This window comes from Sander lucioperca, chromosome 20 (genome assembly GCF_008315115.2).
Source record: "Sander lucioperca isolate FBNREF2018 chromosome 20, SLUC_FBN_1.2, whole genome shotgun sequence".
NCBI lineage: Eukaryota > Metazoa > Chordata > Actinopteri > Perciformes > Percidae > Sander > Sander lucioperca.
In genome coordinates, this window is record NC_050192.1 from 18109250 (window position 1) to 18121650 (window position 12401).

The 12401-nt window shown below is 38.9% G+C and overlaps 2 protein-coding genes across 3 annotated transcripts in view; both read right to left on the reverse strand.

Moving 5' to 3' along the window:
- Positions 1-2354: 2354 nt before the first annotated feature.
- Positions 2355-7089, reverse strand: LOC116050336 (enoyl CoA hydratase domain containing 3). The gene is made up of 6 exons (XM_031300341.2): positions 6884-7089; positions 5334-5455; positions 5090-5187; positions 4074-4274; positions 3491-3669; positions 2355-3046 (listed from the first exon to the last, which is right to left on the reverse strand). Exons 1-6 carry the CDS (start codon positions 7018-7020, stop codon positions 2893-2895), a joined length of 891 nt encoding a protein of 296 aa, XP_031156201.1. The 5' UTR covers positions 7021-7089; the 3' UTR covers positions 2355-2892.
- Positions 7090-7708: 619 nt separating this feature from the next.
- The window catches only part of LOC116050335 (ATP-sensitive inward rectifier potassium channel 8-like), an 8861-nt gene continuing 4168 nt past the window's right edge, over positions 7709-12401 (reverse strand). For both annotated transcript variants that reach the window (XM_031300339.2, XM_031300340.2), the window contains 4 exons: positions 10915-11075; positions 10023-10162; positions 9113-9329; positions 7709-8415 (listed from right to left, as the gene is read on the reverse strand). In XM_031300339.2, coding sequence (XP_031156199.2) covers positions 8164-8415; positions 9113-9329; positions 10023-10162; positions 10915-11075 — 770 coding nt within the window. In that variant the 3' untranslated portion in view covers positions 7709-8163. The remainder of the gene's footprint in view (positions 8416-9112; positions 9330-10022; positions 10163-10914; positions 11076-12401) is intronic.

Genomic DNA, 12401 nt, shown 5'->3' on the forward strand with positions numbered 1-12401 from the left:
GTGTAACGCCGATGACCTGCTGATGTGCATTCAACCCACGCTGGACTTGTTCATAATGAATCAGCCATCACTCTGTGAGTAGAGAATCCAGTCTGCAGTGGAGTTCAGACACTTCACTGATAAACCAGAGATTGGCTTTATGGTCAAAGATAGTTTTTGTATAATTAACTTCAGTCTCTGCCAGAGACGCCTGCTTTTAAAAGTAACGAGTAAAGTAAAAAGTTACTTTCCATAGGGGGCAACTAAGTAAAGTAACAGATTACTTTTTTAAGAGGTAACGAGTAACGAGCAAACACTACTTTTTAAAAGTGACTTCCCCAACACTGCTTGTGATGCAGGGAGATGTTGCTTTGAACCCACAAATCTTAAACTCAGTCATGTTATTTTGGGAAACAATTAACATAAATGAGAAGATTAGAGGAATACTCAGACTTGTTCACTAGAATAAACTGTTGATTGGTATGCGACTGAAATGAACTTAGTTTCAGCCCTACTGGAAATTTACCTTACTTAAATACTTAAGTTATTCTTGGTAGAATAGTTTGTAATAATTAAACACTTATTTTCAATTTTGATAATCCATTGTGTTATACATTTATGTCAAAAATAAAATGTGATAATTTGCTGCTTCCTTGTTGTGTCTATTGTAAACTGATTTAGGTTTAAGACGGTTTTTCGTTCAAAATAATCATTTCCCATTACTTTGGTGTCTCAAAATAGGTACTTGTTGCAACATTTGACAACAATGCTGATAATAAATGATATCTCAAGTGCAACGTAACTCAAGCTGGAAGCTGGAAGTTACTCAGGCTGGAAGTCACTAACAACAACAACAACAGCAACAGCAGCAGCAGCAGCATACTACTGAAATTCAATGGGAAAAACATACAGTAGAACTGAGAGGATTTATTTATGTTAAACACCAGCAGGCCGGCAGTAAGTGGAAGCCAGAGGAAAAGTGCACGAGTTTCCACTGATCAACAGCAGACAGGAAAACTCTCTAGTATTCATATTTATTAACATGACCATTAGGCTTCCATTGCCTGCTGCTACATGACATTAGTTTACAATCCAAAAGACTATTAATGTAAACCTTAGATGCTGCCAGGAGCATTATAAAGCAAACTCAGCAACCAAAGGCTTTCAACATCTGGTAAGACAATAATGCCGATAACAACTTTAATCTCAAGTGTATAAGCTACCATATGCAAGCACCAACAACGAAACAACAGCAGCAGCAACAGCAGAAGCGTACTGACATTTAGCAAGAAAAAAAATACTGTGAAACTGAGGCAAGACATTAAACATGTAATACAAGCAGCAGGTACTTAGTTAGCGTGTATCCTCGGTCGGCAGTGGGTCAAGTTTAAAAACTGGTTAAAAAGAAAAGTGCATGAGGTGCCGCTGTCACCGGGTTGTTTAGAATCGGGTTTCCCTCCTGTTAAACTGAAAGCGACCCCTTCGAGGTTACGGCATACGTTTTGGTTCAGGTTAATATCAAATACTGTATGAAATACATAGGGGAGACACGTTCGGTGGGCAAACAATCTTCGACACAACACCAGGGGGAGGAAACTCGCCGTCAAGTGGTGTTTGGGCTAACAGCTAACGCTAGCTAGCTAACTTTAGCATTACAAGCGGTCGACCACGCACTATCATCTCAGTTGTGCTGAAATATAAATCACTGACAAACTTTGCTAAACACAAAAGGTCACACATCAATGCTTACCGCTGTTGGAAAGCATCCCTAGAGTCACTTCTGTTCGTCTAGTATTAAAAGTTACTCCGTCCAAAAAGTTCCTGACCTGCTTTCGGAAGTTACATCAAAACGAAGATGGCGGCCGGATGTGACCTAATCTATATATAAACTAAAAATTGAGTTTTAAATAGGGAAAATTAAAATGATAGGAAATAACACTAATACAATTGTACCTGATAATACAATAATTAATAAACTATTTTGGTCATGACCATAGACGATCATGACGTATGTACCAGTCCTACTTCTAACTTTACTTTGAACTAAACATCCTTAATTTCATGTACTTCGTGGTAAGTGTTTAATTGTGAAATTAGTTTTTTTGTAATACTTGATGGCAACCTTGTAGGACCGCAATTGTGTTGCAAAGTAAAAGTAACCAGTTGGCTCCAGAAGTATTTTTCACCTTATTATAAAGTTATATACATTACATTATACAGTTTTCTTTTAATGTCCTCAATTTTCAGAGGCTATTAATGCTATGAATAATTCAATGATAAAATAGCTTTATGTTAGGGCATCCATTTATCTTTATCTATTTATCTAGTTACTGTATCCCTTTACATGCTGAAATGCACCTTGTGACGTCTATGTGTATGTACACATGCTTTTACTTTTTTTTTTTAATCAAAGAACCAAATAGGTCCTAATGAGCTTAAACTGTAAGTCACCTCATATTATCTATGCAGAAAATGATGCAGAAATGTCCTTCCAAAACACTGGAAATTTGAATTAACTCCTACCAATGTGTATCCCTATTAATTGCATTTATATGATTATACAAAAATGAATAGCAGCATTCTTCGTCCATTAGGTCATATAACATCTGGAGTCCTCTGGTTGGTAACAAAGCATTTCCTCCTCATTCTCCACAAAGCAACTTTTAAGGCACACAATGGTTCAGCTACTTGTCTTCAGTCCCAGCAAAAAGGAGGAAATCCTCAGGGAACAGGGAGTCAATAATTCAAACTTCAATCGTTGTGATCTTGCAAATTAGACAGCTACATTTTAAAAGTAGCGTAGCCCATACATTGACTTGGGACTGGTGCTAATTATTCTTCCACACTAGTAACTGAAGACCACATGTAGCAGTCAGGATAATCATTGTCTCCTGTGATGAAGTCAACAGTCCATCAGTCATGGGCCTTTTCTGCTTTATTGCTCCACACTGGCTTGCGTTTCTCTATGAAGGCCCGGATCCCCTCCTGTCCGTCTCTTAGAGCCAGGTTGTCAACCATCATCTTGGAGGCGGTGGCATACGCTGCATCTCGACCTTGAGCCATTTGTCTTAGAAGGAAACAAAGGAGAAGAGAACACCACATGTGAAGATAAATGTATATGTTATATTGTTTCAAATGTTTTCACGAGGAATGCTGATTATTAGGGAAAATATATAGTTCTTAATAACATTTTATATCTGTCATCACCAACAATATTTGCCCTAAAATATTCTCTAATAATTCCAGCTAACTAAAGATGCCAAGTGCAGCATTTAAAAAAAATCAGTTTATATTTCCATCATCTTTATACTCTTTAAACTATATGCCATAGCCAAACATTTTTGATGCCATCATCACTTACAGGCTGACAATCTTTCCACTGATAGAATCATTTTGAAAATTCAACCCTTTCTTGTTTTGGGGGTGACCACCATGAATCATCTCAAGCATCACCGGCCTTTAAAAAAAAGTCAAAAACAAAAAGGTCTGTCTGTACTCTGAAAACTCTCACCTTTGGAAAGTGGCCTTGCCGAGGGCTACAACAGGTCGGCTAGCCTGACACACCCGCTGGGCGATGGCTAATGTCTCCTCTTCTAGTCGTTCTTCTGGCACCACCTTACTGATCAGACCATGCAGCAAAGCATTATGGGCGGAGATGGGAGTTCCTGTGAAAAGCATCTCCATGGCAACCTGGTCAAAAAGAAGGATGACATTAATTTGTAATAATCATAAAACATTTGGGTAGGATATTTTACAGTTGAAAAATAAATATTATTATCAAAGTTGACAGGAACAGTAAATAAAAAATAAGTAGGGCTATAAGTAGGGCTACAACTCAGTTATTTTTATGAAGATGGCCAGCACAAGTTTCCAGAGCACAAAGTAACGTCTAGATTTCCTGTTTTGTTCGACCAACAGTTCAAAACTCAAAGATTATCTTGGTATAATAAATTATGCTAATTATGACTAAAAGCAAAGAGATTTGTTTCATCCTGACAAGTTTTTAATGCATGAAAATATGAAATGTAAATAAATTAAACATCAGCTCAAAACACACTTAAAGTGGGCGAGTGTCTTTCCACTAAAGCTCTTACCTTCCTCGGCACAGCTCTGCCGATGGCCACCGCCGGCGTCGAGCAGAACAGACCCACGTTGACACCTGGAGTGGCGAAGGTGGACTTCTCCGTCGCCACGGCAATGTCACAGCTGGCAACAAGCTGGCAACCGGCTGCTGTGGCAACACCGTTTACCATGGCGATCACTGGAACAGGTATGTCTTGTATCAGAGTCATTACCTGAAGCACAAGAGCCAGTGTAGATGTTTGTAGGCCTGCAACTAACAATTATTTTCTCGATTAATCGACTAGTTTGTTTGGTCTATAAAATGTCGCTCCATGTTTTCTGAAGCCCAAGATGACGTCCTCAAATGTCTTGTTTTGTCCACAACTCAAAGATATTCAGTTTACTAACAAAGAGCAGTGAAGAAACTAGAAAATATTCACATTTAGCAAGCTGGATTTAGAGAATTTACAGAGAAACATGATTAATTGATTAATTTAATAGTAATCGATTAATCTTTACAGCTTTAGTTATTTCTGTGTGTGTGTGTGTGTGTGTGTGTGTGTGTGTGTGTGTGTGTGTGTGTGTGTGTGTGTGTGTGTGTGTGTGTGTGTGTGTGTGTCATAGATGAATAATACATAAACAAATAAAGTGAAAGAACATGGCAATCCTGTCACATTATCATAAAATATGCATTTGTCTTTTTTTTTTTGGCCTTTTTCCCTTTGTTAGATAATGACAGTGGATAGACAGGAAAGGGGGAGAGAGATGGGCGATGACATGCAGCAAAGGGCAGCAGGTTGGATTCAAACCTGCGCCACTGCAAAGGACTCAGCCTACATTGGGCGCACGCTCTTACTGGGTGAGCTAGAGGCCACCCAAAATGTCAGTTACATTAATCAACAATCAAAAAAAGTGGGGGAGACAGAAAGACAGACAGATAGATAGATAGATAGATAGATAGATAGATAGATAGATAGATAGATAGATAGATAGATAGATAGAGAAGAAAAAAAGACAAAGGGTGGGAGAAAGAAACACAGAGACTAACCTCTGCACAGGTGTGAAACACCTTTGTGTGATATTCTCTGCCCTGGGCTGACGTCAGCTCCTTCAGGTCGTGTCCAGAGGAAAACACTGGACCTTTGGCTGACACACACACACACACACACACACACACACACACACACACACACACACACACACACACACACACACACACACACACACACACACAGGTTAGACCACCATCTTTTCCCTCTCTATCACACACTCACAATAAATACTGTACCTACCTGATATGATAACAACTCTGAGATCATCACTGTCGACGTCAGTAAGAATGTTTTCTTTGAGGGATTCCAGCATGGACAAAGACAGAGCATTCCTCTTCTTGGGATTGTTTAATATTATTCTCCTGGAAAAAGAAGAAGAAGTTACATTCTACAGTGGTGGTTTGTGTATTTGAGAACTACAGTTTGTTACAGAAGTTTTCTACTAAACTGGTATTGTCGTACAGGGATCTACTATGTTAGTAGGCCAAAAAGTCACCAAACTTCGCATTTCCTTATAAAGTAGAAAACAAATGTGATTCTGTAATAAACAATCACAGGAGATGAAAATAAATAAGAATGAACTGCAGCAGAGTCATTATAAACTAAATACTACAGACACTTGTACCTGAGGAATATTATATTCATCCCAGGTTTAGTCAAAAGATTTAAAGCAACTTTACAATCTGTGGAACTTGTATGACCTGTTTTACCAATAAGATAATGTCCCACTTCCCTTTACATTTAAACCAAACTCTATTCAAAAATGTAGTAATTTAATGTAGTAATTTCCTCTAGTCATTTATAAAAACATACTGGTACAATAAGACTTCAGAGTTTGTATTAATGAACAGAATACTTTCTTTAACTAGGCACGCAGAGAATATTAAAGTACTGCATTAATGAACAAGTTGTGTTGTACTGGTGAGTATTTTCATTTTGGGAGACCTTATGACTCTCCACCACAGACAGAAACCATATACATCTAAAATCTGCATAGTAACTAGATGGCATACCAGATAAATATTTTCCATTTACACAAAAAATGACCTCATAATTTTAGTGATATAAAAAGTATTAATACTGTACTTGAGTAAAAGTTGCAATACTAGGCTACTAATGTAATGATACTCTATTAAAAGCAAGACCTGTATTTATAATCTTAAGTACATGTGGAGTATTATCAACAAAATATATTTTAATCTGGTAGCTGGCCAAGACGGAGCTTTTTTTTCTAACTATTTTAAGTAGTTTTTGGTAGTTTAATCCACGTTATTATAATTATGTTTTAACTGTTAATTTAATCTGTAAGTGGTTATTATAGCTGTCAAATAATTATAGCAAAATACAATGCAAATGTACTCCAAAAAGTGCAATATTATATGACAGTGGAGTAGTAGTGTAAAGAAAAATAAAGTACCTCAAAATGTTAGTACTTGAGTAAATATACTGAATTACTTTCCAACATTGCATTAATAATGATACCGTTCTATAAACTGAAGTACTCATTTGGTTGGTATTTGGTAATTTACACCAGACCTTGAGAAAGAAAACGTTGATTTAACAGTTAAGTGTGAAATCCAAATAGTGGCTTTTTATTACAAAAATATGATTTTGACAGGAATGAAATGTATGCCGAATTTATCTTAACACATTGGCATGTGTAACGAAGTACTGTATGTACCACTGGAACATGCTGTTGTTGTTCAAATCTATATAATCTCCATAAATAAGCTTGACCTGACAGCAGTTCTGAATAACAGTTTCAAGAAGGACACATTTCGTTACTGCACCTTATTCCGTTGTTTTGCAGTCTCACCGTCAGCGGCTCCGGTTCCGTCTGAGAGTAGAAACGAGTCCCTGTCAGCAGTGTTGAAGTCCTGCTGAGCTGAAACACACCGACAGCTCTGCAAAGTAAACTACGAGCCATGTTTACCCCATTGACATATGGTTTACCCTCGTCGCTTCACCTTCCCACTCTCACTTCCGGGTGCGACGACGTCAAAGGCACGTAAGGCAACGTAATACTAATCACAAAGTCCAAAGGATACTTTTAGGACTCGAATGCAAGATTATATATTGTGTAAAACTATTTATAATATCAACATTTTGATTGTAAACAGGTTATTCATTTTGAAAATGATACATATAAAATAATTCATTGTAAACGTTAGGCTACATTTACATTAATAATGCAAAATAACTAAAGGTTCCTCCAATTTAACTGGATTTTTATTTGAATTTAGAGTGGGTTTAGATGCCTGTTTATTTTAATGTGCATGGCCTTCTGAATATCTGTTGATTTATACAGAATTAATCTATATTGTTTGTACTATCATATTTTCTTGTTTTATTGATTGATTGATTGATTGATTGATTGATTGATTCATTCATTCCTTCATTCAACCTCTATTTATACTCAGGAGATCATTGAGGCGCAGCCCTCATTTACAATGACATCGAGTTACAAAGACAAAAACACAAAAAAAGATATAGGATATTACACATGATATGTTTCTCAACATAATTTGATTTCTTTGCACAGCTGCTTGAGTGCTGATTTTCTAAAAACATTTTCTCGCTGGGATCATTTGAGCAGTTCAGCTATTTAAACCATATTCAAATGAAGTGAGTGCATTTATTCTCAACAACACAAAAGACAAAATAAAATGAAAAACACACATGGTCAGTACAGTGATTGATTGCCACTAGTTACCGCTACGAGTAGTTAGACTGTGACTTTATTCAATAAGAAAATACATCTCCCTAGAAATGATAAAACAGGCATAAAGGCCCAATGTTTATTATTGCTTTGTTGATAATGAAGAGAGAGAAAAATGGATTGGTTTGTGGCTGCGCTATGAGTGTGGAGAAATATACTGCAACAGTTAATTCTAAAAATAAGAACTAGATTACTCCATGCGTGTGAACATGAAGTAACATTAAAAGTGTTGGGAGTCTAGATAAGGCAGTGAACAGAAAGAGAAGGAGTCCCATCAGACGAGGAAGAACACCAACACCCATAATCCTCCTGGCCACCAGGAGGAGCAGGGCAGCCAGCTGGAGGCAGGCCTCATGTAACGGCGTTCAGGTTCTGGCCTCCCTCGGTCGGGGTGAAGAACTGGACTTTCGGTGTCAGGAGCCCCGAGTTGTTCCTGCGCAGACCCCCGCTGCCTCCTGCGTTTTTACGCATGGAGTTGTTGCGCCGCATGGAGTTACGCTTCCTCAGCGAGTTCTGGTGCGACAGCTCGCTCTTCTGCAGAGTCTGGATTAGGATCGACGGCTTCTCGTCCAGTTCTCTGGCGCTGCAGCGTGGGGTCGTTACCTGAAACACAGGTATCATTTACAATGACTATGAATGAAGTCATTATCATAAGGCTGTCCTTCCAGAAAAATGCGGAGTTTTTTTGTGATTGTTGCGAGCAAAAATCCTTGATTATGTGGCACGTTTTCTTAAAAAATGCGATGGAATAGGCAGGATATTTATGCAATTTTTTGCAATGAAATTGCGGGAACTTGCAAAAATTGCGGTTTCATCATGGCTCCATCGCAGAGTTTGCAGCTTTTCGATGATGTTCACGTCGCGTAATTACGTCACTTTATAACATTCCCATGGCAACAGGGGAAAATGGCTGCTCTTGTGTGAAGTAAACGCAACATTTTTCAACTTTCTGCTAAGATATATGTGACTTTTTCGCAACAAAAATGTGGGGATTATGAAATCATGCAAGCCCCACATATTTTGCGCAAAAATCTGCAATTTATGCCGCGAAAGTGCGGCGTATTTGAAAAAATGTGGCCCCCGCATAAATATGCAGACTTTGGCTGATTATGCATTGAATTATGCGATCGCATAATCGCGTTTTTCTGGAGGAACTGATAAGGATATAGGTTATAAAGAAGCAGCAATCTGAATATACAAGGGAGAGATACCTAAAATACAGCAAAAGAATTTAACAGTACGACTTCATTCTAATATTCTCTATACCAATCAGTGAAGATCAGTTTGTTAGAACTCTCACCTTGACTGTATTACCAAACTTGGAGTAGTCCACAGAGTAAACGCCCTCCTCCTCCGTCACTATGGGAACGAAGCGGTGACCCCACTGGATCTCGTCGGAGACGTAGGAGGTCCGGGCCTGCGTGGTGATCCCTGTCGTCTCCACGACGCCCTCCAGGATGACGATCACCTCCAGGTCGCTGCACTGCAGCTCCATGGCCGACAGGTCGTACAGCGGGCTGACAACACACAACTACAGCTTTACACTGTGTGTGTGTGTGTGTGTGTGTGTGTGTGTGTGTGTGTGTGTTAGTGTTCAAAATCCATCCTGAATATTATTATGATAAAATATTATTCTACAGCTTACAAGTTACAGAGTGCTTTACATGGTTGAACCAGGATGAAAACATTTCTGGACGGCAGTCAGACAACTTAAGTAGTACAAAATGACCCATCTCCTACAACAAATAATCTCAGGCTGAATGGAACCTGGGTCCCTGCAATCTGACATAGGTTATTATGTATCCTGGACCTCATCACAGGACTGTAGGACATCAAGTAATTGGCCGTCCTCTGTCTTACATTTCCAACAATTTGGTGTGTCTTTCAGACCAATGTTTACTACTACATGTCTATTTGTTGAATGTATAGAGAGTTAACACCTACCAAAGTCAAATTCCTTGTGTATGTAAGTATACTTGGCCAATAAAACCAATTCTGATTCTGAATTCTAAACAATCTGGAGGGAGTCCAATAGAAGCGATGCATAGGCTAATTTTGAACTGAATGAGGCGCACCTACACATCACGTGACATGGTTTTAATATTCCTACAGATTCTGTCCCGCTTCTCATCATCCAGTGTAATACTCAGATCCCTTCAGATTCCCATGTCTTCCACACACCTTATCTAATCTGGTGCGGTCGGGGGTACCTGTTTTTGTCGATGATGTGGCAGATGATGAGCGGGGCGAGGAGGAACAGGCTGTTGCTGGCCAAAGCCGTCTCCGTCTGGACGTCGATCTGATGGATGGGGATCACCTCCCCCTCCGGTGTGGTCGTCTTCCTCACCACCTGCAGCCACATAGTCCCGGTTATTATCAAGTAATCTTTTTTTTTTTTTTTTTTTTGATTATTTTTGGGCATTTTTAGGCCTTTATTCGACAGGACAGCTGAAGACACGAAAGGGGAGGGAGAGGGGGAACGACATGCAGCAAAGGGCCGTGGGTCGGAGTCAAATCCGCGGCCGCTGCGTTGAGGAGTAAACCTCTATATATGGGCGCCCGCTCTACTAACTGAGCTATCCAGGCGCCCTATTATGCGTTCATTTTAATCTTATTTGTGCACTTTTTTTCCTTATTGCTAAATCCGATTATCCGAAATAAGTATAATTTCAAACAATAATAAAGAAATTATACTTATTTTATACCTTGCAAAGTGAAGTGATGTGGTTCACAAAAAACTTTTTTTTCTCATAAATTTGTGAATTTTTTTTCTCATAAATGTAACACATTAATCTTAAAATATATTTTGCCCTCCTCCCCCGGCTACCTGCAATAGCCCTAATACGCCACGATAGGTTCCTTCAATTTAAATGATAATCTACGAAATACATGGATCTTACGTACAACGAGTGAAAATCTAAAAACTACTGAAGACTACTCAGCAAAGAAAGGAAACCTTTTTCATCAAGAAGAAACCATCTAGCAACAAAAAATAATACACTGCTGTCCAATAAACGGCAGATTTAAGTCATTCTCCTTCCCTCCAGCACAGCAGGTAAAAAGAGAGCGCTCTTCACTGGGGATAATAAAGTAGACAAGCACCTGTAACCTGACGGTGGCTCCTATAATCATGCTCTTCCTGAGATCCCCGATACGAATCATAAAACACAGGCAGTTGTTTCTGACGGCGATCACGGCGTGGCGGCTGAAGATCAGCGTCTCTGCCCGACGGTTTGACTGAGCCGTCTTCATGAAGATGCAACCTGTGGCGAGACAAAGACACATTGTCAGTAATCTAACATGATTGGTCTATAAGACAATCAAAGCTATTTTGTGCAAAAATAATAATAATTAGATTTAATTATACATTAAGATGCAAGTTTCCATAATAATGAACGTCCGTTACATTCAAGCCGTTGCCAAATGAGTTGCTACAAAGCTAATTAAGACTATCAGCTCCACACAACTCTCTCTGGATTTCTCAGTATGACTATGTTCAGAAACTGGTGTTGTCCGGCGACTTTCGTGCGCAGAAACTCGAGTGAAGATAATTACCTCTTACCTCTCTTTTGAAGAATCCATCATGTTTTGTTAATCCTCCGTGTCCTCCTTGGCTACTAGCAACTGCGTGGAGGAGGGGTGGGGGGTGCGCGATCACGTAAGGCTTGTATCATGTGGACGCGCCGACAGTGTTGTTGTCATTACTTAGAATTCCTCATGGCGGAGACAGAAACTGCGCTCTATAGCTTAAAAGTGCTCATATTATGCTTTTTGGCTTTTCCCTTTCCTTTATTGTGTTATATATCTTTTTTGTGCATGTTATAGGTTTACAAAGTGAATCGCAATACTCAGTACTAGGTCTTGAAATTGACACCCACCAACCTGCCAAATGCTGGTAAAAGTTTACTTTGGCGGGTAACATTGTAAAGTTATTAGCCAATTTGGCCGGTAATGAAAGCAGCAAACAACACTGCGTCTGTTTGAATCGGCCAGCTGTAGAAATGTTGCCAGATTGCCAGTTTGGGCGCTTTTGTGTGTGTTTGGCTTGGAAATGTAATCTTTATCTGGCAACTCTGTCCGTAGTACTAATCCTACATTTCCCATGAACACCATGTCGTGACTTTGGCTACGTGTCTAGTGTGCGGTATTGATGAAATTAAGTAATTTAGTTATTAAAATTTGTTGAAATTAGTAAAAATTTGGCTAGTGGAAAATCTGATTGGCTGGTAACTTTAAAAATATACTAGCAATGTTGGCTGGTGATTAAAAAAGTTAAAAAAAAAAAGTTAATTTAGCCCTGCTCAATACTATTGAATCGCAATACTTCGAGAATTGGCATATATGAAAATCGCGGTACAAATCGAATCGGCATCCATGTATCGTGAAAGAGTAAAGATGTATGCTTTGTTTCCTTACTTGGGTGTTATGTCATTTGTGGTAATGTTTCATGTATGTTTTTTTGGTGTTATTCATCTTATGTATGTCTGTATGTATGTCTATGTCCACTTTTTTAGATGAGCTACCCAGGGATGCAAAAAGAATTTCAGCCCTGGCTGACAATAAAGTTGTATCGTATCGTATCGTAAAAG

Coding starts and splice junctions, on each gene's coding strand:
- LOC116050336 (XM_031300341.2), bottom strand. CDS start 7,020: ATGGCTCGTAGTTTACTTTGCAGAGCTGTCGGTGTGTTTCAGCTCAGC. Junction 5,456..6,883: donor CTGCAAAACAACGGAATAAG/GTGCAGTAACGA, acceptor TTCTTTTTCCAG/GAGAATAATATTAAACAATC. Junction 5,188..5,333: donor CAGAGTTGTTATCATATCAG/GTAGGTACAGTA, acceptor TGTGTGTGTCAG/CCAAAGGTCCAGTGTTTTCC.